Source organism: Chiroxiphia lanceolata, chromosome 4, assembly GCF_009829145.1.
Source record: "Chiroxiphia lanceolata isolate bChiLan1 chromosome 4, bChiLan1.pri, whole genome shotgun sequence".
NCBI lineage: Eukaryota > Metazoa > Chordata > Aves > Passeriformes > Pipridae > Chiroxiphia > Chiroxiphia lanceolata.
In genome coordinates, this window is record NC_045640.1 from 13575520 (window position 1) to 13601417 (window position 25898).

At 38.8% G+C, this 25898-nt stretch overlaps 1 protein-coding gene across 1 annotated transcript in view; it reads right to left on the reverse strand.

Moving 5' to 3' along the window:
• The window catches only part of STK32B (serine/threonine kinase 32B), a 175487-nt gene that overhangs the window by 39826 nt on the left and 109763 nt on the right, over window positions 1-25898 (reverse strand). The window contains exons 5-6 of the mRNA XM_032686574.1: window positions 18251-18288; window positions 8615-8704 (exon numbers count right to left, since the gene is read on the reverse strand). Coding sequence (XP_032542465.1) covers window positions 8615-8704; window positions 18251-18288 — 128 coding nt within the window. The remainder of the gene's footprint in view (window positions 1-8614; window positions 8705-18250; window positions 18289-25898) is intronic.

Sequence of the window (25898 nt, forward strand, 5' to 3'; positions counted from 1 at the left end):
ATAAATGAACCCACCCTTTTGCTGCATTGCATGCTTCAGTGCATTCCTTGCTAGTCCCTAATGCATATTTCCAGTTAATTTTTTTCCCAACTTAATAAATTAAAATAAATGCCCTTCAGAGGATTTTGTCTTTTGTCTTTTGGTTCTTTTGCACTCGATCTTTCTAGTAATACTGTATCACTGCAGACTGTAGAAAGTAAATAACTGATTATTTCTCTGTAAAATAAAACCATACTGGAGAACAGCTCATAAAAACACTGAACGTGAAAGCAAATCTAGTGGGTCTGCATTCACCTCAGAAGAAATGGCTTACTGGGATATCCATACTCCTGTTCTGTAGGTTTGTGCAAGAGAAATTATGGATAAATAAATTCATATATATAAATACCCCCTGTAATTGTCATAGCAGTTAGATGATCTACACTGTGAATTACGTAGATGATGCATCTCATATTGTATGCATATTTTCCTAAAGATCTGTAATAAAAATAAAATTAAAAAATGAAAATTTTATGTAACTTGTTAGTAATTATTAGCTCTATTTTTGCAAAGTTATCAATATCTAAAAATATGATTCATGAGCTTGAAATAAAAGGGAATATCAATGTAAATGCAAACCCAAATTTTTTCTATTTTTCCTATTGTAAAAGAGCATTTCATACAAAATGCTTTGAACAAGGGTTTCTGAAAATCTTCTGAGTATTCATAAGTGTCACTTAACTTCATAAATTGTAGGTGCTCTGGGTCTCTGAATCCAGGCCATTTTTAATTTGTTGCCCAAAGGTGAGTTTGAAAATGCTGTTCATGTTAAAATGGTCAATCTGAGATCTATCGCTTCATGTGGCTGGCACAAAGAATACCTGTTATTATTTCTGATGGAGCATACTGTTTAATCATAAAGATAATTCATCAGAATAAATGATAAAATGGGGAGCTTGGGGTGCCTCTGATATATCTACCAAATAGCATGAGGTGGCATTTCTTTTCTGATGAACTGATTGAAGTTTCACTTCCTTAGCAAGAAGCTAATCAAAAAGTGCCCAGTGTACCTGCCAGCCACTACCTGGAGTCTGCCAAGTGTTGATTAAGAAGCTTACAGAGCTATTGCTTACTTTGGGGAATTGCTGACTTACATAGGCTGCTTTGAAACTCTGCAAAATTGGTGAGAGGGAAAGAAAAGTGAGATGAACACATTAGACCTTTCTTCGAGTGGCTTTTACTTTTACTAACAAGTGAATCTTGCAAGATGGATCAGTTGTAAGGCGTTGACTGTCCATGCAGAGCTAAATGTTGCAAATAAGAGCTGGTCATCAGTTCCTACAAAATGCCCTGTGCCAATGTTATCAATATGAGAAACTGAAAATAAAACAGAAAAATAAAAGTATAGTGGTTTGGCCTCAGGTTTTTTTAGATGATCCAGTTCAGGTGGATATGCCCAAAACATTTCTTAAGAATTAAACCCCTGACATTGTTCACTCACTTGTCTACCTACAGCTTTCTGAAGTCTGTTTGCAGAGACCCTACATGTCAGTAAGGGGAATCAGAGGTTTGTGGTTTACAGCAAGGGTTGCAAAGCAACACACTGCTGCAGTCATTGTAGCAAAATATATTTCAGTGGCATGGGTTTTATTGTAATGCCTGAGATTTTATAGATTAGAAAATAGATTCCAATATGACATTAACTGAGATTCAGCATAATACCATGCTGCCAGGTATCATTTTCCTTCCACATATTAGTCCCTAATCGTAGGAAAAAATTATATATATATATATATATATGTATGTATGTATGAATTGATATATACACATAGAATGCACACAATATAAGCAATATTTTGATTGACTAGCACAGAATAAGTTGTTGAAAGCTAAGACCTTTCCAAATTTTAAATGTGTGAATGACTTGATGTATATAACACATTCATAATTTCACCTTGCTGAATCAGGTTTAAGGGATGACAGATTGAGCTGAATAAAAAATGAACTTGATTTTTGGAATAATATTCCAAGAACCTTGAACTGAAATGGTTCAGTGAAATATTAATTGCTTTCTCAGCACCGTGATGAGAAAATATTAATTTTCACTTTCCTCTGAGAAGTAAATTTAGGGGTCAGTAACTTTTCTAGGTCATGGTTTAAATAGAAAACAGAAATCAAACTGCAGTAATGATAAGTGATCTTCTATCCAGAATAGAAGCTGTTTTAAGAGCTAAATGGAAGAAAACAACTTCCTTCTCCCTGAATATAAACGTGCATTTCGTAAACTATCAATTTACCTCCTAGTGTTTACTTTCTCATGTGCTAAAAGGGTCTAAATTATAATGGTGAGCTTTCTGACTCAGAGGTTTAGGTTAGCCAGCTGCTAACTTCTATTGTACAAGGCAAAGTGCTACTTAAAGCCTGGCCATGCTGGGATGATTTTCTAGTCTGAGGTCTAGGCTTGTTATAGGCGTGTAACTGATTTTGGACCATTATTCACATAATACACCTCAATAGTTTTAATACTCGTATTTAATGCAATTACTCAATCAAAGTAAATAATTTAGATACCTTTACCTGAAAACAGACATGGCATTTAGAATGCCTTATTAGTTTGCCATATGGCCATATAACCTCTCCTGCCCTGACTCAGATTGCTGTCCTCATACAACCCTCTGCATTACTCAACCACTGAACAGAACTCACTTACTGCCCTTGCACAGACAAGCCCTTAGTGGCTGAACATCTGGATCAGCCTCAGAGAAACAACCAGGTTTCTAACCCTGTTGAAAGAAAGCCCAGCAGCACTGAGGGTGCCATGGTCTCCTACTATTGAATATGAAATTATAAAGAAGTACTTTCCTTACTCCATCCAAAAGCTCACAGTGGCTGCAGGGCTAGTTTTTCTAGAAATTTGTAGAAGAGATTTTGTCCAAAAATATTCATGTGTTGTTTGGAAGATTGGCCTGCTGTATGGACAGCAGCTGTTCTGCCCCAGTACTGAAATTAAATGTCTGGATAACTGGGAATTCATAGGACAGACTGTGTACCTGACACAGCAGAAGGGTCCTGGGATTAGAACATGGTGCTCATAATGCCAAGGTCACAGGTTCAATCCCTTTACAGGCCATTCACTGAGGAGTTGGATTCACTGATCCTTGTGGGTCCCTTCCAATGCAGAATATTCTGTGACTCTGTAACCATTACATACTCCTGCCTCACATACTGCTATGGGGTTAGCAAATATCTTTGCACCGGTTTATGCCTGCAAAAACCTGTGGCAGTTGTGTGGCAAGGCCAAAGAGTAGGAGTTATCCAGGGGGCAGAAGGGCCCTGCTGGGCTGCTGGAAATTCCCACTTATCGACCTGTTTGTCATCTCCTCTGGACATCTACTCCCCTTCAGATCTGCCTGCAGAGCTCCACAACAGATCAGTCTCTTTCAGGCAGATAATAAATAAAATAAATAAATAATAAATAAAAAAGCATAAACAAAAAATTAATTAATAAGAAGCCTAAACCAAAACTATTACTTGAACTCAGAGTGGAGTTTTTGTTGACTGAAATAGTCAAAGAAATTATTATATTAGTAGTTTGTTGGAAGATCTGAAAGCATGGTAGCAGGTCAGAGGGCACAAAGAAGTGAAGAACAGCTGGAGGTAATAACTTCTTTCCTGATCTCCTGAGGTTTCTCAGCTGCTTACTTATTAATGTCAGAGTGGAACAAAAATCTGAATGCCTGCTTGCAGTCCTTAATGCCCTCAGCCACATTGCTCCTAGCATAAGCTGAAAACCCCATCAGTATGGTGAGTATTTGTTACAGCACTTCAGAGTCTCACACGGCCACTCTTGGTTCCTGCTTATCAGAACAAACAGAAGCCTCCTGACTCATGCTGGCATTGTGATATTTCCCCAGGATCAAAAGGGCAGGTAGCGAGATCACCACAGAAAGTCTGCAGCCAGACAGTCAAACCCTCCACAGGAAAAGGGTGGGATTTTTAAAAACCTAAACACTGCCTTGACTTCAGTCAAATGAGCTACAAAACACTATTTCATTTCAGAACGCTGTTTAGTATGACTGCAAGAAAGACTCAACTTGAAATTTATCCATGATATATTTTAACTATCCTATCTTAGGAACAAATGTAGCCCTACAGGTTTGTTTTTTTTTAACTGCAGGGTTGATATCAGGACATCCACTAGCTTTTTTCTGAGTCCAATAGTACTCCTACACAGTATTAATTAATAAATATGGATGAGTCATACATTTTGGAAATTCAGTGGACCATTGTAAATTCACAATCCTCTGGTAATCTCAGGCACACAGTCATTCTTCATCATGACAGTAACCTATGAAAGGAGCTGTGAAAAGCTGAGATAACAAGCCTGTAGGATAGGAAAGGGGTAGGTGAAACTTTTCATATAATTTATGGCTGATTTTATTGGCTTTGGATTTTTGTCAGGTGTGTTTGTATCATAAAATGTATTTTATTGGTTTGCTTTGAAGTAGAGTCAAGTCACAGTGCATTATTTGGGTAACTTCAATCTCTGCTAAGGAAAACATCAAAACCTCTACCTAGCCCCCCAAGCCCTCCTACCACTAGAAGCAGAAAAAAACCCCCAAACCTACAAGCAAGCAAACAAACAAGAAACCCCCCAAAAACCCAAACAAACCCTAAACCTCTGAATGGAAAGTTTTTGCAATGCTCACAAATACTACACAGTTGTATGGAAATTGATCATGGCAAAACATTTCAGTAAGGAAAAAGCATGTGCTATAGAACTCAAATACACATAAATTATGCCAAAGTGAGGAATAAACAAAAGGTGATACCTGTCATGTTTTCTAGATCTGTTTTAATATTTAACTTTTGGTTTTGTAACTGAGCACCCTGATGCAGGGTAGAGGGCCATCACTGCAGATGAGTGTCCAGCACAGAGCATGTTCTTTGAGATACAAATGTATTTCTTGCAGCTCCTTTATAAGGGAGCAATTTAAGAAATGTCTCTTTTTTTTTTCCTCTCATAAAGATGGAACAGTGTTGAAAGTGGCAAAGACTTACATAGGTGCTTCTGGTCAGGCAAATGCACCCTTCCCTTACACACAGGAGGCCCAAGCAATAGCCTTTTGCAGGAAGAAAGAGCCACAGCTGAACACCCCAGGCACAGGCTGCAACCAAGGACCATGTCTTGCCCTGCACTGGCTTTCCTGGTCCACACCTCATGCAGAATGGAGGGGGTCCTCCACGGGTGCTTGTGTTTATTTGTTGGCAGCAGCTATGCCTGACAGAAGCCAGCCTGGTCTCAAAGGACATTTGGCATTGTTTGCCAGTGTAGGATGACAGCCTGAAACCTTAGGAGTTTTCAAAGAGCTATTCCTATAATAAAACCTTAATCACAGGTGTTACAGAGGGTTTGAGCAGTGGATTTGTAATGGTAAAATCAGGCGTGGGTGACACACAGTTTTCCCAAAACAACTGAAGGCACACATTGTCTTCCACAGCCACAGGCACCTAAACAGTACAAGGACTCCCAAACTCTAAGAAGTTGATTTCACTTCAGCATTTCAGGTCAATGGCTTTGAAAAGAAAATCTGCAGAAGTAGCTGGAAGTATCTTGCCTCACCAGGCTGTTGGTCTTGTTCCTTTTACATACACTGCAGTCCATGTCTTTGTTGCCTATCTGAGGCAGGTATTTCACTTGTCTGAATGAATTGGCTGGGAAGGGGAAATACAGAGAAATTGCCAGCATTTCTGGAGAAACATCCAGGTTCAGGTACATTGCATTCTGCATAACCATTTAATAGGTAGGGAAATAGGCAGAGAATATTTCAGGCTGAGAAAGACTTAGGGGCAAAAAGGCTAATGTGAAGTGGGATTAAGAAAAGGCTGCAGGAGATGACTCACACCATGCTTAGCATTACAAGATAGGCATCTTAATCAGAACAGCCAGGGCATTTTTACAACACAATATCAATTTGCTGTGTTTTTTTCCTGAATACCAGTTTTATGCAGTCATGCTGCATGTGAGCAAATCGCTCCCTAGCAATTTCTCAGCCTATTTCAATCAGATTTCAAAGAGGAATGGAGGCTTTAGAGATAACAGTTTTCTGTTTATTTCCTTAAATTGGCCATAGGAACAAGTGAGAAATCCTGTAAGTGCCTCTGCTAAGGGAAAAGCTGGTGAGTGCCCTCATATCTGACTAAATATAACAGGATCCGCATGGGAGTAAGCCTTTATAAACTTTCAAGAGGAGGAAAAGGCTTTCATCACATCTCATACTGTCATCATTGTAAAAACCAGCATAGCATAAGACATGTCTTACAGAAAACACTAAATTTTCTTGGTTCTGTTACTCAGCAAGTACCTTGCTTGAAGGTGACTTCATCTTTTTACACTAAGGTTAAAGAGTGGTTTGAATTCCTAGTAATGAACCTGGTAATGAAAGCTTACCACCAACCAAAATTCTGGTTTTTTCCATTTCTCTCACAGTCTAAATGGCTAAGGAAAAGCCACATGGAAAGCCTTTGATACAGTCTTAAAACCAGAAATCAGTGCAACTGAAAAGTCTTTGTAGTACTTCACTGAAGTTATAATTCTACACAAAATAAAGGCTGGAAACTAGAAGAGGAAAGTAGCACCAATGAATGTCTGGTCATATCTGTCAGACTCTTAAGATTTAGTTTGTTGAAGCTTTGATATCCAGACTGTGCCACAGAGTATCCTCACCCATCACTTTTCATCAAAACAGAGGATTTTTGCAGCTCTAAAAGCTTTCCTGCCTTCTTACAGCTCCAGATAAATGCAAGGATGACTCTTCTGACTCTTTCTTAGTGGTGAAGACTGTACTTATGGCTTTTGCAGTATCTTTGCATTTCCAAGAGGTGAGGAAGGCACACTGGAGAAAAAGTAAGCTGGTGGATGGTGCCATAGCCTCTTCATAAAGGGAAGGAGAGCATTTTTCTTGTACTGTTTCTTCTTGTGAGGAGACTTGATGTGTGGGGAGGAGGGTTCAGAGGCAGAACAGCCACATGAGCTGAGGTGAACCAAGACCAGATTCATTAGTGTGCAAAGGTGAAATCTTTTCCCCATCTCCCATCTTTCTCTTGACCTCTTTATCCTCTGTATCACATAACTGTGCAGTGCTCCTCATCTCATCTAAGCAGAGTCACTGAACTAGTCACTCAGCTAAAGCTAACCTGTACAAATTGCTGAGAAAAGTTTAATCTAAATCCTCATCCCTCTGCATAACTTAAATACTTGAATCAGGGCTATATGAAATGTTTTCTGGTCTGTTTTGAGAGATTTCTAAGCTTATACATTTATCAACTACAAAGACGGAGATTGGTGCACTGGTCCTGAGCCCAGTGTGGCCACACACAGGTTATTGTGTCCTGTTTACTGCCTAGACAGGACTGCTGTGCACAAGCTGCTCAGGGCAATAGACTTAGCTCCTGCTGGCTGTTGATTTGTAACAAAAAACATATCATATCTAATCCAGTGCCTGGGACTGCTCTGTTACAGTCTCACAGCTGGTGTGGAGGCACCCTGCAGATGCCTGCCTACTTCATGTGCAGGATGGTGTAGTGCTCCTTGTGCTCTGAAAAACATCAGTGTCAATTCCTATTTCTTGGGCACATGCTTTTACTCCTGTGCTAGTAATCAGAACTGTGGTAATGCACTGGCCTTCGGTTCCCCCAAATTACATTTTCATAACTTGATAATTTACCAATATTTCACCATTGTATGAGTGTTAGGTGTTCTCTGAGGATGTCTGCTAGAAAAAGGCTCTTGAGGCCAACACCTATGTCTTAATATATGATTTTCTGAATCCCAATATATTTAGTCTTAGGCTAGTCATCTGCTCAGGCAATGACAATTCCATATACAGAAAGAATTAAAACATCAGATTTGTAGGAAGCCATAAATAGGACAAATCACACATAGACTTAGTCAAGGAAGCTTGCCTAACTTTGGTTGGACAAATGACCTTCAGGAGATGCCTTCTATCCTTCAGCTCAGGGGAAGTTTGAATTATTAATTTAGCCAAGATGCTTAACCTTTAGACACATGAGGACAGGTGAACTGAATTTTACTCTCCTAAATTTCAATCAATCATGCATTTTAAATATATAATTAAAAAGTATCAAATGGTCTAAAAGCCAGAAGGCAAGAACTTCAGCGGTCACTTACAGAGAACTCTAATTTTAAACAGACACATTTTTGAGGAACTCAGAATAGCAAAGCAATTAAGTATGTACCTAAATACTTTAAAACTGACATTATGTGTTCCCTAGTAAGTCATAGCCACAATGGTGCAAATCAATCATATATTCTTTTCTCAAGCTGTGAGGATTTACAGGAAGTAATGCAGCTGAAATTTTCATTAATTTGCTTCACAAACCCAAAGAGAACCTGACCAGAAGCAGTGTAGAGATCAAGCTCCTGCTTAAAACTGCATCCAAACGGCATCCTCCCTCTCCCATGTTTTCCACTGCTAAAACACATATACTGTCAAAAAAAGAAATTGATCACAACCACTGTATGCTTTTACAACTTAAAATCCTTTTAATATACTATTAGTCAACCTTAATGTGTGACTTTTCTTACATTTTTTTAATGGTTTTGAAAACTTACCCATATAGGGTTTTGTGCCAGCCATAGAAGAAGCTTTTTCTGAGCCTTTCACTATGGTTGCTATGTTAAAGTCGGTGATATGAACATGTCCTGCAATTACACAAAGTAGAAACAGAAGTTAAAATAGCACTTCATACAGATATTCCTCTCTTTATTTAACATTTAAGTGATAATGGAAAGAAAATTAATTGGAAATATTCATAGCATTAATGAAAACTTATTATTAAATGTTACTCATAACTAGAAAAATCAAGTTGGAAGCAAAGTGATGGAATACTCTTCCTGTGCGGTTAAACCTGCTACCTGCTTGCAGTATTGAACTGGTTTTGCTGATCACCCCTGAATCTTTTCCTGACATGAACAAACTTGAGAAATGGGCCCATGAAAACCTCATGAAGTTCAGCAAATCTAAGTACAAAGTGCTGCACCTGGGTCAGGGCAATCTCAGACACAAGTACTGGGAGATGAACTCATTGAGAGCTGCCCTACCAAGGAGGACTTGGGTGTTCTTGGGAATGAAAAGCTGGACATGAGCCAACAGTGTGGGCTTGCAATCCAGAAAGCCAATTGTATCCTGGTCTGCGTCAGGAGCAGCGTGGCCAGCAGGCTGAGGTGATTCTCTGCCTCTATTCCGCCCTTGTGAGACTCCACCTGGAGTCATATCTGCAGATCTGGGGTCCTCAGCACAAGAAAGACGTGGACCAGTTGGAGAGGTCCAGAGGAGGCCATGAAGATGATCTGAGAGCTGGAGCACCTCTCCTATGCAGACAGGCTGGGAAAGGTGGGGTTGTTCAGCCTGAAGAAAAGAAGTCTCCAGGGAGACCTTATAGCAGCCTTCCAGTACCTTAAGGGGATTTATAAAAAGGACGGAGAGGGACTTTTTACTTGGAGATAGTGATAGGACAGGGCGAAATGGTTTTAAAAGGGTTTGAAAGAGGGCAGGTTTAGATTAGATGTTAGGAAAAAATTCTTTGTCAGAGGGTGGTAAAGCACTGTAACAAGTTGCCCATAGAGGTTGTGGATGCCCCATTCCTGGCAGTGTTCGAGGCCAGGTTGGATGGGGCTCTGAACAACCTGGTTTAGTGGAAGGTGTTCCTGCCCATGGCAGGGGGGTTGGAAGCAGATGATCCTTGAGGTCCTTCCAACCTTAACCATTCTACTATTCTATGATTCCATCTGTTTTCTCTGAGCAGTAAGTAGAACGCAGAAGCAGTTTGTGAAACTGTGTGTGAAATTTATCTCTCCTTATCTCCAGCTACAGCCACCTCTCACAATGTCAGGTGCTCATGCCACTCTCTACTGTCTCATCCACTACAGGTCACCATCAGCCCATTTTTTTCTGAGTCTCCTCAGGGCAAAGAGGAAGATAAGTAGAAAAATGATACTTTTATCATACAATAACTATAAAATTAGATCTACAGTAACAGAACAGTGTGTATGTAACAGGAGCAGCTCCCAAACGATCATTCATTTGACAGCAGGTTGAAAGATGAATGATAAGTGACAGAAGTCAGCCTGGGGACGTGCTGCCTGACCAGCCAAACAGCTGATTTAAACTGAACTCATCAGGCTGGATGGCCCCAACCTTCTGTCATTACTTTTTTCCTTGGGGTAGCTTATGATAAGTGTAGATTAAATTGCTCCACCACAGTGAAGCAGTAGTTATTAATCCTGGCTTGCCAGGTAAATTGAATATAAATCCAGCTTGAAAAAATTAAAACCATACTTTTAATTTGATAAGTCTTTTGTTAGGTTTTGCATCTCTGCTGTAGGACTAGTGTTATATTGTTGAGGGATGTACATATTATGCGCTCTGTGATTATATCTGGTGATGCCATTGTGGAGGACAGAGTACAGGGAAAGGCACTCCCTTTCCCGGCTTAGCACTGCACTCAGATCAGGATTAATACATCATGTGTTGGACTAGACTCTTGAGTGATAAAGTCATGTGATTTTTTTTTTTTTAATCAAGTCTCAACCTCTTTCAACCCACAGAATGAATCAGAGTTTGGGCATGATGCTGCTGTTAAGTGAGGGAGGTTGTTATTATGTTTGCTGCCAAAGATGAAAAGACTGTAACAAATGACTGATGTTGGATTTTACAGTGATGCCTGATGAAGGAAGAGCTGCATCAACAAATGTTATGCTGCTCCAACAGTCTAACCTAGATCCTGCTCAAAGTCCACAGGAAATGTACCTGCCAGCCTATGACGACTCTGCAGCTACACATGTGTGAACTGAATGTCTCAGAGGACACTAGTTTGGCCAGATCTGAGCTAGTTTTGAAGGGGAAAAGGAAGAAGGCACTTTCTACTGCTAAACTTAAAGCTTTTTCCCCAAACGGGAGATACAGTAGAAGTGTTTGATGAAATGGCTTGCATGCTTTCTGTACTTTTCCCAAGAAACCTGCTTAGATTTTATTGACACATTCTTCCTAAGATGCCCAGCTCAGGAAGACATCTACAGGGCAGACAAAAGCTGTGAGCAGATGAAAGCCATCCCTTTATAAGGAGCAGGAGATGTTAAGCTGTCATAACATGAATTAACGTTCACAGCCCAGCCTGACATCACAATTCCAAGATGGTATTCCTACTTCCTGGTGGCTGAAGTGTAGCATATTTGCAGTTCATTTCTGCCACCATAAAACACTGTGGCAGAAGGCTTCTTTGAAATGGTACCTTAACCACATATAGCCTCCTCATTGCAGTAGTGTAAAGCAATTCCGTGTACAATATAGAACGAAATGTTGCAAGGATCTCTGGAGACTAATACTTTCCTTTTTTTTGATAGATAAATAAAAGTTCTGTCACTTATATGACAGCACTGTAAGTGATGCTCCCTATTAAACTGCCAGTATGATTGCCCATTGCAAAACATCTATTGCAGAACATCCATTCAGACTGATTCATATAGTTGATTTGTAATCAAAATTGCCTCTCCTGCAGTGCATTGTTTTCTCTTTTATTAGTGTCCTTTTCATTTAACAAAACCAAGATAGCACACGTAAATTGTTATATACACTGGTTGATTTTCTTTTTTTGTTAAAAATGCCTTTCTGCAAGCTAAGGGATGAATTGGGAAGCATAGCTCCTATGCATCCTGCTGCCAATACAGGAGCAACAGGCAGCTCCTCTACATGCCGTAGGGCACAGTGGAGCCATGTCTATACTACTGGAAAAGCTCCACCTTTGCTCTTCCCCTCCACACGGCCACTCCATGGCCCACTGGCTGTCTGCAGGCAGCCTTTGCCTGTTGCTAAAAGGGCTGCTAATTGGCGCTGGAGGGAAAACAAGGTGCTCTGCAGGCAGATGAATGGCTGTGCTGCTGCAGGGACCGCACACAACGCCTGGTGGGAGCTGGGGGCATGGGGAGGGGCTGAGTCTGGGACGGAGCCAGAGAAGGGGGTGAATCCCCTGTGCCTGTCAGCAGTGGAGGAGGGCTGTAGGGTGTCGAGGTAGAGTTCTGGAGGTTTTCAAGTCTTCTAAGCCTAAGGATTTGTTTGTTTTTTTGTTTTATTTTTTTTGCTTGTTTGTTTTTTTGTGGAGTGTGGGTTTGGGCTTTTTTTTGGCTTTTTTAAATGTTTTTCATTCCTGGTGTGAATATTCCGAAAAACAGTTAGACCCCAATTCTCTATAGGAGTCTTTCTTATCAGCCTCTAAGACCTGTTTTTACTGCAACTGTTGTGCATAGGAAAAGGGAAGGTTGCTACTGCTGCAGTAAATACTCTGGGACACCTCATACTCTTTCCAAAATATCTGTTCATGGGGACTTTTTTCCGTCTGAGCTTCACACCTTATACTTGATCTCCCTTTCTGGATATGATTGGGAACAACTAAATGTCAAAACCAAGTCTATACCCTGGTACAATATTGAAGCAGAATGTCAGTGCCACTTGGATTTAGCTCTTACAGACTGTGAAGGCTTCCAATAAGGCTTTACCAGAGTAAGTTAATACCTGCAGTACAGTGTATGACTTTGGAAAGCTTTATACCATGTGGCTTTTATGCCCCGCTTTTTCACATGGTCTGAAATCACGGTATCTGAGGTAAACAGCAAATGATCATTGTTTGGACTATTATTTAATTTTTGAACAAATCATAATGACTATTAGAACAAGTCCTGAAAGGTGTCTGGGGTTGGCTGACTAACATTTAGCAGAGGAAAATGTACATGATTTCAAACCTCATTGAATTTCTCTGAGTCTGTAAAGAAAGGGGTGAATTTGAGGGCAGAGAGAAGAAATATTATATTGGAGTTAATGTCACCAACTCAGCATGCATTAGAGCTGATCAGAAATCTCAGCACAGTAATATTTTGGAGCGAATTCAATCTGATTTGCCCTCAGAAGGTCAAACCCTATGAACAATTTAAAAAGCATCTCTGGGTTCATCTGTACTATGTATGAGAGCATAAGCTCACACACCCCCCTGAACTTGGCATGGCTTGGCAGTCTTCCACATTTCATTAGGGAGATTGGTACAACCTCAGTGCGTGGCTAGAGATGGGTTCAGCAAGGCCGTGCATTTCGAAAGGTTAGGCTGCAAAATGGCCACATAGGCATGTAAAAGTTTCAGATGTATTTTCAAAGTCTAGATAGCTTCAGGTGGATGAGTTATGCTGGAAACCTTCAGCTTGCTAATCAATATCAGAGGATTAAATGAGATACAGTCCCTGAAAATTGTCTATGGGTAGGATAAGGACCAGCCCTAGTGCAGACACACCAGCTACATCTTTAGTGTAGATGTCTCCTAGATATCACTATATAGTAATAATGTTACCAGTTCTGGTATTTGGAAGTTAATACTGGAGTTCAAATTATTAATATATGGGTGGGTTTCTTTCATACCATTTTTGCTTTTAAGGCCAAGATTGCTCGTTGGCTACAACTTTTGATTTTGCTGTTAGTTTTCAAATGAGAGCTGAGATGTAATCAATGAAACACAGTTTTAAGGAAAAATTTGATGATCACGAAATAATATAATAATTTATAATAAGTTACTATGAATGCCAGATTCAATTAGCCTTGCTCACTCATAATGAAATTATTTTACTGAATAAAATCATCACTATCAGATGCAAAAATCCAATCTACAAAAACCCCCAAACCTAAAATGTAAACCTATAAAATGTAAATCTACAGAAACCCCAAAACCTATAAAATGTAAATAGTCTTGTTAAGTCTGAAAGTGAAATATTAGATCTGTGATTTCAATATAGAGAGCCATCAGGAAACAGTTTCAAGACTAGAAATAGTAATCATTCCTTGAAATTAGTAGGTAGCGCCTTCAAAATTAACAAACACATAGTGAGTCTTCACATAATCTGTTTTCAAGCTAAGAACCCTTACACAGGATGTTAAGGATGCTTAAAGTTCTCTTCACTCAAGGAAACACCAGAAAAGATCTTGGAAAAGGGCAATGAAAGTTATTAAATATTTGGAAACCATAACCAGCTCAGGAAATGCCTCAGTAACAAAAAGCTGGAAGCTGGGTGAGCACCTGGGAAAGTACCACCAAAACTAGTCTCTTTTTATATCCTACTCTGTCATGCATTTCTTGGAGACTCTTGGAGATAAGAAGCTCTGTTAGATGGGTCTTTGATCCACTGTGGTTGCTCTTCGACTCTGAAACTGAAAGACTGCATATCTGTAACACTAGCTACAGCAAGCGAGGTTGGGCAAAACTTCCTGATGAGACACTAAAAAGGCTGAGGCTTTTCTGCTGACAGGAGAGTGTGGAAGGAGTTTTTGAATATCTTGAATAATATTGTGATTCTAAGTTATTATTCATCTAATCCTGCAATTTTAGAAGTGGAACTTTTTTTTAAAATGCACTAAAGAAACCACTTTCCCTTTAGGAAGGATGGTGAACTTCTACAATTTGTTGCTCCAGGAGCTTGTAGAGGCCAATATCAGCCACAGCTTCAAAGTGGCACTAAACAAACTCATTAACAAAGATTCATCCACATTCTAAAGGGAATATACAGAGATGGTCTAATATCCTCCTACAAAAATTGTGGGTGATAGGAAACACTGAAACATTTGACAGCCAAGTGGCAAAAGGCATGTTCCATGAGTAGTATCTCCTCTTGCCACCAGTTGTGATAAAATGCTGGCCAAGGTCTTGGATCTGACCCAGCAGGGAGTTCTTCCTCAGTAAACCAAGCAGGGATCTTGCTGCATCTTATGAAATGACGTCCTGGAAAGTTGATTGAGAGGAAATCAAACCCTTGCAGATTTCCTGTTAACAGACTGTAATAATCGTGTGGTCTCTCTGTACAATGCAAACCCTGAATGAAAAAGTAGAGCCCTGCAATTTCTGCAGAACAACCAGAAATGTTAATTTAAATGGTGCTACCAAATAGCTATAGAAAAAATGTCATCATCTCTGAAAAAAACCAATGTACTAATCTGTTTGCCACTGCTTGTTTTCTGCATTTAGGAAATTCTGCATCCATTTAGACATCATAGTTAATTGATCATGGAAAGTTTTAAAGACATCTTTAATTTCTTTGATATTTCACAAAAAAAATACAACATGGACCAGACTTATCAGATTCTAGTTCTAAATGCTGTCATTTCAGTTATATGGTTCTAAACCATTAAAATGAAAGGAATAGTAGAGGAAGCAGAATACTGTCTTTAGGGGAATTGCATAATGCTTTTCTCTGTACAATACAGTAGTAGTAGCTCTCCTGAAACACTAGGTAGTTCCTTCAGCTGAGTCTGGAATAGTTCTATTTCAGATGTATGTTAGCAGAACAGGGCACTGCTACCAAATTTAAAGATTAGTGTTAGTCATAAGAGGAAGACTTTTCTGGGAAAACTGAGAAGGAAATGTAACAAAAGAGCTTTATGGACAGCATTCATTTCCTTAGAGAGGTCTGATTCCAGTTCAGAGAGTGAACCCTGAAACCGTCCCTACTTTCTCTCCTCAGAGGTGGGATGGGGAATCTTTCCAGGAGATCGTGTAATCATCCTCTGACAGAGGCTGAACACTTTTTTAAGCAGCTGATTATCCCATTCTCATGTAGCATTACTCTATTCATGATCATCAAATATTTATTTCCACTAATGCATCAGAACCTGGGCTCAGCAATGTAGAGATGTGGCTGTGCTGAAAAGTATATGGGAAAATTCGGACTTTCTCTGCCAGAATGATTTTGAATATGTTGTATGTTTGTTTTTGTGTTTTTTTTTTTAATTTATAAATTAGGTCAGTCATTTTTAAGGGTTAAGAAGAATCTCCCATTTTCACTACTTCTGTATTCCTGAGGTATGTTCTCCAAGCGATACAGATAAATTGTAGTGAAATTAGTTTCAATGAACAGAAATATCTGTAATATATATTCTAGGTATATGTTATGAAAGTCAGTCAATTTGACTACTTGAAATGTAACGCAATGTGAATGGTGTAAACTACATGTTGACTTCAGCCAGACTGGGTTTCTTCAGCGAAGCCAAAGGAATCTAACTCACTGAGACAAAGTCTCAGTCAGAAATGTTGTGCATATCCAATTCCATGATATTTTATGTAAACATAATTTGTTTAATGTACTGTAAGAAAGACCTAGGGCTAAAGTCAAGTGTATAGGAAACTATTGTGCCATCTCAAAGGCCATGGGCTAAAATCAAGTTCCTTCCTGTGCACCTGGTTAGACTCATATTAGGTGAATTTGTTATGCTTCCTCTGCAGCCTAACATATTTGTGGTGCATATATTCAGCATATTTTTCCATTAAATGAAATCTGATGATTTTGTAAAAATGATGTAGTTATGTTGCAGCTTAATCAGAGCTTTTAGGAACTTCAAGGATAGCATTCTTCTTGCAAAATATACATCTCTGAGGTGTATATCTGTATCCTAACTCAAAACTTCTAGATATTAGTCACCAAAGAGAAATAAATACTCGTGTATAGTGAAGACATCCAAAATAAATCATATGATCTAAAACACCTCAATGTGTTTCAGTTATCTGTGAAGTAAGCCTGTGGTAAATGAGCACAGTACACACACTTGTCCCACTGATATCGCCCCATTTAGTGAGTTGAAGTATGTGTGTAGACCCTTTTCCAGGTTCAGAGAATTCTTTCTCCCAGACATATAACAGGTCTTTTAACCTGTTTGAATCCATGAGCTGGCCAAGATCCATTTGCACATCTGGAGAAGCATGTTGTTTCACCTCTTGTCTGCAGGTGTGCTATGAGGGAGCAGCATTCTGCTACTTTGAGGAAAAGGGGCCATCCAGTCCAAAATTTCCAAGCTGCCTACAGATAATTTTGTTGCTGAACAGCTCATAATCACAATAAATGCCTTCATTTTGCAGCATAGTGCTCATGCTCATGTAGGTTTTTCTCTGTGATACTTGAGGCTTGATAGGAAAACTCTCACAAGAGGCTGATTTTGTTCAGTAATTGACCTTGGTGAGGGGCAAGGAGAGATAAGGGTGACAGTACTTCAAAGGCTGTCAATCAGAGATTAACATACTCATGCTCATTTTGTGTTGCTGTTGACATCTTTAATTCACCCAGGACTTAAAGACAAGGCATTTCTATTTCATGCTTATTTGCTGATGTTAGTGTCTAGGGAACATTAACACTTATGGGTCTCAAACATTAAATTGCTGAAGTTCTAGATGTTTTAAAACTCTAATATTACTTAGCTTCCATGTTCTCAGGGATAAACTTCACCCTTGCATGATGTTACCTCTTTAATCAACTTTAAATTGTATACTCTGCAGCTCTACAATAGATTTTGAAATATAACACTATTGTTGGCAAAATTTCAAGATTATATTTTCTCAGAGATTATCTGCTTTTAATCAGTTTCTGAAGTGAACAGAGCACAGGGCTTTCCCACAGTTGCAAACACACATCTCCTTTTTCCATTTAGTCTTTTTTCTCTATGTATTTCTGTTCTAACTGACAAAAGGTTAATGTCCTTTTTACCTGTATTTTCTCATTTTTTCCTATCAACAGTTGCATGAAGATACATGAGAAATACTTCTTCGAGAGTGTATGTGTAAAATTAAAGAAATTAGCTGGGTTTTTTTTCATATCATGCCTTTTATGTTTGAGAAAATGGAATTTACACTGGAAGTTCAAAACTCTTTATGTTGTCTAGTTCTTTTTTAATGCTATTTAAGCCAGAACTACATATAGAGGCACTAAAAATTTGCAGAACTAGAGACAAATGTCCAAAATCCATGTCTAAATTTAAGAAGGTAATTTTGAATACCTACACGGGAAATAATTTGCTATGTGAAATTTCTTACCTCTTCAAAAGTTCTAAAAGAGCGAATAAAGTACTTGGTACAGTTCTACTGGTAGGCACCTAAAAAGGGATTATGACGGTGCACAGAAATCTTGTTAATAAAAATATTAACTTCTTTTTATCAAGTGTCCCTGGTGATCTCAATTCATATTCAATTCCTTTGTTTTCAGACCTGAAGTTTCAGATCTGCACATTTCTTTTGCAGTAGGAGGGAAAATTACAAAATCCACAAAGTGTTCGAGGGACTTTGCAGAGAAAGTCCAGATTTAGATAGGAATTCAACATCTAAGCTGATTTACAAAGCATGAGCATGCTGCTGAGATCTCAAGAATTAGAGATTCTGAGAGAAAGCAGTCAATACTCACCATGTTCATCCAATAGTATGTTGTCAGGTTTGATGTCCCTGGAAAATAAGGAAAGGAATGCATTACATTTCATACCCAAAGGAAACCTGCAATTTTTACCCTCTATCTGGGTATGAGGGCTAAGTCACTTAAACTATTACAAAACCAATGAAAACCATGTCATACATTAAGGCAAATGACTTTTATCTACATCCCTATTTCCCTGAGAAAACATGCATACTAAAGAGGCTCTCTAGGTTTCCGTTTGTTGTGGTTTTGTTTTCATATGGTTAGCACTGACATGGGTTTGGTTTTCAAGATTATGTGATTTATTCTTTATAACAGTGGGAACAATGAGATCGAAGATTTGCATCTAGAAGGTGCCTGACTGCTTCAGGGACTCCATATTTGACAGAAATAATTTAATTGGAAACATTGGTGGTTTACCCTGTCTGTCAGACCCTGCTAACCTGCCACCCTCACATGCGTGGTCACTCACACACCGCAGAGTCCTGTGAGCTGTCTTGTGCTAATTGAGTACGTCTCCAGTTAGTCCCTGAATCCCCACTTGGCTGTCTGTACCAGCAGGTACTATGCTGTTAGGGAAATGGTGAGGGGGTAAGGGAAGATAAACATTATAATGGGCTGAAGCATCAGCTCAACAACATCCCTCTTGCCACAAGAGAGCAACATTGCCCTAGAGGGTTTCACTTTCAGGATCGTTTTCCATTGACCTAAGTTCATGCTGCTGTCAGGAGGGATGGAGACAGCTTTTCCTCACCATTGTCAGGCATTCCCACTCTCTCACTGGGTCCAGCAGTATTGCCATTGTTGTGGACCTGTTCTGGGGGAAATCCATCGCTTTTGGCAGTTGGACCAGTCTGTGGTTTGGCTCACCCTGGGGCTTGGCTCACCCTGGGACTTGGTGAGTGTGATGTGGCAGTGTTGTGTGGCACTGCCTTGTCCCTGGCAGCTTGCAGTTCATGCAATTTTGAAGCTGCGTTCTTTGGTGTGGCGCTGACAGAGTGGCAGAGGCATCAGTCCATCTTGAACAAAACTTTTGCCCCTTGGGCTGAATTTTCCCCTTATCTCAAAAGACAAGGCACCATAAACTGTCAAAATAAGCTGTTGAATAAGTCTGCAAAGGACACTCCAAACATTCCCATCTGTTTAATTTCTTTTAGACAACGGATGACTTGATGGCTTGATTATTTCAATTTAACCATTTCCTAGAAAAGTTTTTTGCCAATGTGCCCATAAATGGAATAAAGAAAAAAGGAAAAAGCTGCAAAAAGAAAATGTTACATGAGAACATCTTTTTTTTTTTTTTTTTAAATTTTAATTACAGAAGGACTCCTCAAGTAAACATCATACAGGAATAAGAAAGCAATAGCAATTATAATATATGTATTGCTTGCACGATATGAGCTTAGTCATCACCCAAACTCTAAATCTTTGTTGACAGAAGAAGGAAGCTTACACCTTCCTTAGGGTTCTGGATTCCACACTTTCTATTCTTCTTGAGAATCATATGAAATTATGAAGTATGCTAAGATTGTGTTTATAAGTCATGTAGTAGCGGCTGGGGAAACATAGGATAAATAAGAAATTAGTTTGAATAATTCTCTGGACATTTGGAAATAATGTAGGACGCATATGTGTCCATGTAAGGAAAAGGATTTCAGTATGAATTACCATCTGGAATGGAAATTTTAAATTATCCCAGTATTTCAGTGAGAAATACTGTATTTCTTTTGCACAACTTAAGGCTACCTATAACTGTGTGATTCAGTGGCCGTTCTACTTATTTGTAATATATAGGGAACATCTGTCCTAAAGCCTAGAGCCTATTTCACCCCAAACCTTCCAAACTCTGACTTGTGTCTTTCCTGTCCCCTGAAGTCACTCGGCATAACATTTATCATATCAAACACTTTCCTTCCCTGATTTCATATGGGTCAAGCTGTGAGTTACAGGCAAACCGTAGGAATAAATATCTTTGTTTATATTATAAAACTTATCTTTGGCTGAAGTATCAGGAAATTCTATGTATTTTTATATCCAGTGTTATATCTAACTTCTGAATTGATGAGGCAGCTTTTAAAAGAGCTACTGTTCAGATAGTATCAAATATATTTGCTAGTGACAAAATGATTTCTGGTTTTTGGTAACTGTTTTCTGATAAGAGTTGGAATTGTGATTTCATGTGAAATAGTCTTTGTGGCTGATCCATCACTTGAAAATACAGCAATGACTTTCAGTGGAAGTAAGCATGTCAAAGTTTTGACAGTTAAATTAAATATTTTAAACTTTACCTTCACAAATTTTAACAAGCACAAACCAACTCTGTACTTCTTACATGGGTAAAAAGATTGGGGGCATACACAAGTACACTAGGGCCTTTCTGTACCTTCCTAAAATGAGTGATACATTCAACATCACTCCAAACTCTTTTCCCACTTAAAGAAAATTAAAATTTGGAATTATACAATCACTAGTACTTCACTGAGAATAAAACTGATCAAAAGTAAAAATTCAGCTTTATGAGCTACTGCCATATGTATAACAATACAGCATGCAGGGATTGCTCATTACAAGACTGTGCCTTTTCTATCTCTTTTTTTAAGATGAGTTCAAACAATTTGAATATCTGCTATGGTATTGCATCATTAAATAGACCACACATTTTTATAGCCACCAGAAAAGACATTGACAAATCCACTTGACAACTGTATGTATCATCAAATATATTCTTCATGCAGTTTGCATCTGTAATGCTCAGAAAGTTTGAGTGGTAAAATTAGATCTGTGCTTATCTTTCTGTGACTAATTCAGGCAGTGGCTGATACTTGATACAGATGTGCACAGAACATAAAGCTTTTCCTACCTAAGGGATGTTTCCCACTGTGGGCACTGTCAGCTTTGCTCATTTTGCTCAGAGGCAGGACTGTAGCTGGGGGCAGATACCATGGGGTGTATTGCCCTGCACACAGCAGCCCAACCCCTCAGTCCCTGGGGCAACATAATAGACTCATAACCATGCCTCTGATCTCAAAACAGGCTGTTTTAAACTGCTTTTACAGCAAGTAAAAGTCATGGGTTAACTTGAGAGGAGGTAAACAAATTCCTTAAGTAAGATGCTGCTGTTTTGGGATCCCATGCCAGGAGATATGCACGATGCACAGATTCACGTTGCAGGTGACAAATAAAAGCACAGGGTCAGTGTGAAGAGTGTGCCTTCCAGCAGCACTGTTGTGTGCTTGTCCCCCCTTTACAGCATGCACTAAAAGCTCTGTTCTGCAGAGGTAGCTTGTTGAAAGCTCCAAAGACTGCAGAGGAACGAGGGCACTACTCTGCCCTTGCACTGACTGCTGCCAGATGGGTACAGGGCAAGGATGGTTCAACATGGTCAAGGGGAGGAAGTGGCAGGTCTGGGTGCATGTTCACTGCGTATGCCTGTCAGAATGTCCTCCACGAAAGGCTCACAAAGAAAATAAAGGACATAGGTTCAAGAATCTGTAGTTTTAGTTCCCTTTTCTATCAATGTTTCTTTCTGGTGTTACTAAGTGAAGTAAAAGCAGATTTCTAAATCAAGAAGTGGCGAGGTCATGCAGTCGTCACTCTTGTTCGTTTTCAAGACCTGACTAGATAAACCTCAGGCAACCTGATGTGATTTGAAGGCTGACCCTGCTTTGGGCAGAACATCAGACTGGAGGTCCCTTCTACCCTGAATTAGTCTGAGTCTATGCAAAATAATGTATCCAAGTTCAAAGCCCCTCATACTTATTTCCTCTCCTTTTGGTTACAAGGAAGTTCATAAGAGATCGAAGAGACCTGTAAGAGATATATATGCAGAATTTAGTGAGTCTGATATAGTCCATAGCAGCCGGAGCTAGTCAGATCTTCCACCTTAAGTTAAATTCTGTCATGGGGCTTGAATGCTCATGAAGAAAATAGTGGGAATAAATAGCCTATCTTCAATATGAAATGAGGTTAAAACTGAAATACCCTGCAGTGCAGCTCTGGAGAGGCGTAACACAATATTTATGAGCTATGTAAGTGGTGAAAGAATGAGGATTACATCACCTGAAGAAGACTGAGAAATCTCAGTAGAAATGAGCAAATCTAGGTGATTACATTGCCAGTGTCAGATAAAATGACAGAAATTATATATATATACATCAGAAGGGGAGAATCTGAATCGCTCATATGGATTAATGGCCATACATAACCTTTCTGAAGTCACACTTTTTGTGTATGTCAATTAGTTATAGAAAGGAGACTGAAAAACATGTGATTATGCCATTTGCTCTAAAGCTTGAAATTCAACAATCTCCAAAAAAGTTTCCTGTGTACTACTATCAACTGAGGACCTTGTAACATTTCATCTCTATTTTTATGGACTGGACTTGAAACATCCATCTAAAAATGAAAGGATTATCACTGGTGAAGTCAACCATGAATTGCCTGATTTTCTCAAGGAAAAGAATTATTGGCTGGTTCATTGGCTACCACTCCACACTGATTCTATTTTTCTATAACCTACTGATTCTCACTAGGATATAGAATAATATCAGGAAAAAAAGGTATTATGCTCTAATTTAAAACAAAGGTATGTCCTTTGGGTTCCATGATTTCTTAGCACCTGAAAGAAAACAGTCAAAAAAGAAAAGATTTGGGGAAAGGCTAAACAAAAAAATTCCTTGTGACTAAAGAACAAATGGATTAGGTCGCTTAGTTAACAGAAGAGATCTGTAAAATGCAATCAAACAAATAATAAATAATATCTAGATGGTCAGTAAAACTTTTCTATTTGCTTTTGGAACATTAATGTGGATTCATATTCCATAAAACCGAAGTGAACAAAACAAACAGGGTTTGAATTATACAAGTGAGAATTAAACTCAAGCTGATTACTACAAGTCATAATTGCTTAAAGATGCTTCAGAGGCTTAAACAAAGATTTAGCCATTAATGTGAATAACAAAACGACCAGCTAGAGTTCCTCCAGCAAAGGTTAATCTAATTGATTTAGGAAAGCACTTCTAAGGCAAGTACAGGCACTGTCTTCCCTTCACCTTTTTGAAACACATCCATAATAACACCAAACATAAGACCTATGCTTTCCCTTAAACCTGTGAGAACTGAGAAATTATCACTGTCCACCTGTTTTATTCTTCTTTCATATTTTACAGAAAAGTTATAAACACCACAAGCTTGGGTTTTGCCATGTTTATACTTGTGATTTTTTTGCTTTTGCCTGCATTTTCTCATTTTATCAAAAGATTTCAAGTGTTTCTAACACAGGCACAGCTGTTCTTTGCCAGTTCAAACAGTTTTTTAATGTTATCAGAGGAAATATTTCAGCTATAACAATTCTGTATGGGTCTGAATTCACAGCCCTTTATCTGGTATCAGCAAAAATCCAAAGTACATTATTTCAACTTTATGTCTGACAGATTTCAGTCTTTGCCTTGCTGGCTCAGACCAGAATCTAATGTATTATCAGATTTCCATTCTCTTGAGCTTCTAAAATCCCACAGTAACTTCTATCAGCATTTCAGTTAACGGCAGTTTTACCAGCATGACTTATAATGGAGTATTTCCACTTTTTAATGATGATTGGTTTTCTCAGAACGAGGACCATTGGGGCTTCAGCTGTTCATTAACCAAAAGCAAATTACAGAGAAAATTCAGTTATGAATTGAAATGAAGTCTTAGACTTTTAAAAGCAGCTCTTGCCTGCTTTTATTTGAGTAGACAGAAGACACGTACTCACTTTAATTCGAAGGACAGAATATAGCATATGAACAACAGATGTGAGTTGCAAAAAAGGGAGTTCAGACTGGACATAAAGGAAAACTTACTGTGGGGACAGACTAACAGAGGAATAGGCTGCCCAGAGGAGTTGTGTGGTCACCATCCCTGGAGTTTTTCAAGACACAACTGGGAAGCCTGGTCTGGAGTTATATCTGATCATGCTTTGAGCAGAAGTTTGAACTGGAGACCTCATGAAGTTCCTTCCGGCCTGAATTTTACCTATGATGGTTTATATTCAGGCAAGTTCTGCAGGGAGCAAAGAGGACTTTCTCCACCCTTCAGATCATGAGCAGCAACTGAGTAGCTTCCTATAAACCCCACTGAGCACTGCAGCCCACAGCCAATCTACTCTGGGGGCAGTGGTGATGCCCAGAGCCCACGGGTAATAAAACTCCGTGGGTCACAAGATTCGCTTGTCTCGGTCTGGGTGACGTGAGCCCATATTTACATGTGTATCACTGAAAATTCATTGGCTGACAGTTAAGGCAGCCTATGTCCTTGCAGAACGCTAAAGGTTTTATTTTCTCAAAGATAATTTCAAAACGTCCAACGGAGAAATGAAATTAGATGGGTTTTGCATTCTCATAAGGATGCAAAACAAGAAAGATTCAGACAAAGGCCCTTGATGTCAGTGGAAGGATTACACTGACTTCAGTAGACACTGTTTAAGCTCTAATAAAGGTTTTCTCATACACTTTTTAGTGCTGACAATCTAATTGCATGTGGTTTAGGATAAACCTTGAAATACTCAGTTTAAAGATTTTTTCTTAATTATTCAGTCCATTTCTTATGTTAGTTTTTTTTTTCCCTTATGCAGAAATAGGCATTTGAAATTACTATTTTCATGGGGAGAAAAAATTTTGTTAGGATCACAGAAAGTCACATTAACTAGTTTTTAAACTACAGTGACCTTCATGATCCTCTTTGCTTTCTCTTGCCAAGTTACTCCCAACAGTCATGACTGAAAGAAATGATTGGTTTTATTACTAGATACAGAGAATGCTATATGAAGACTAGGAGTCTGCACTGACTATTAGATGCAAAAGCTAAAGTCTGGAAGACAGTTGCTACCCTTAAAAAATACCCAAAGACTTCTGCATAGCAACATGAGGCCATGCAGGGATAATTCCAATAACCTCAGTCTACTGAGTAGCTGATTCTCTGAAATATTAAATTATTCTCAATTCTTTGCTCAAAATCCATTTTTATACTACAGAGTATATCTGACCAGGTTTTATTTTTTATTAGTTTTTTTTAGATTTAATTAGCCACACCAATGTTTCACATCCAATAACTAACGTATACCTGCCATATAAAAACAAGCTAATCTGACATGAGCAGTTCTGTATAATTTCCATTAAGATTAATATTAGGTGTATAACAGTTCTTAACAGCCATAAAAATGGCAATGAGTTGGGAAATATAATCTTCAGCTATGGATTATTTGAATTCACATAAGACATCACTGTATCAGAGCCCTGAAGTGAACCATATAATATATTATAAAGGGTTTCTGCTGGTTACAGAAAGAAATGTGAACAAATTTTGATTTTCATAGATAGGGACCTTATTTCCTTCCTATTTGATATTACATTCACAAATAATTCACATGTCCAAGGCGTGCTGTTCATAAAGAAAGTGAATGCATACATAGTAAGGTTTACATTAGATGAATTTGTTAAAGCTTTGGATAAAGGAAAAGTCAATATATATCGGCCGCTGTACAGCCAAGACATTAATTTTGTCAGAGGTGTTTTCCTTTTATAAGGGCAGCAGAGAAATGAGGTATTCTCCAGAGCTGAACTGTGCAGAGTACCTACCAAGAGGGTGTGCTCAAGAAACATCCTTA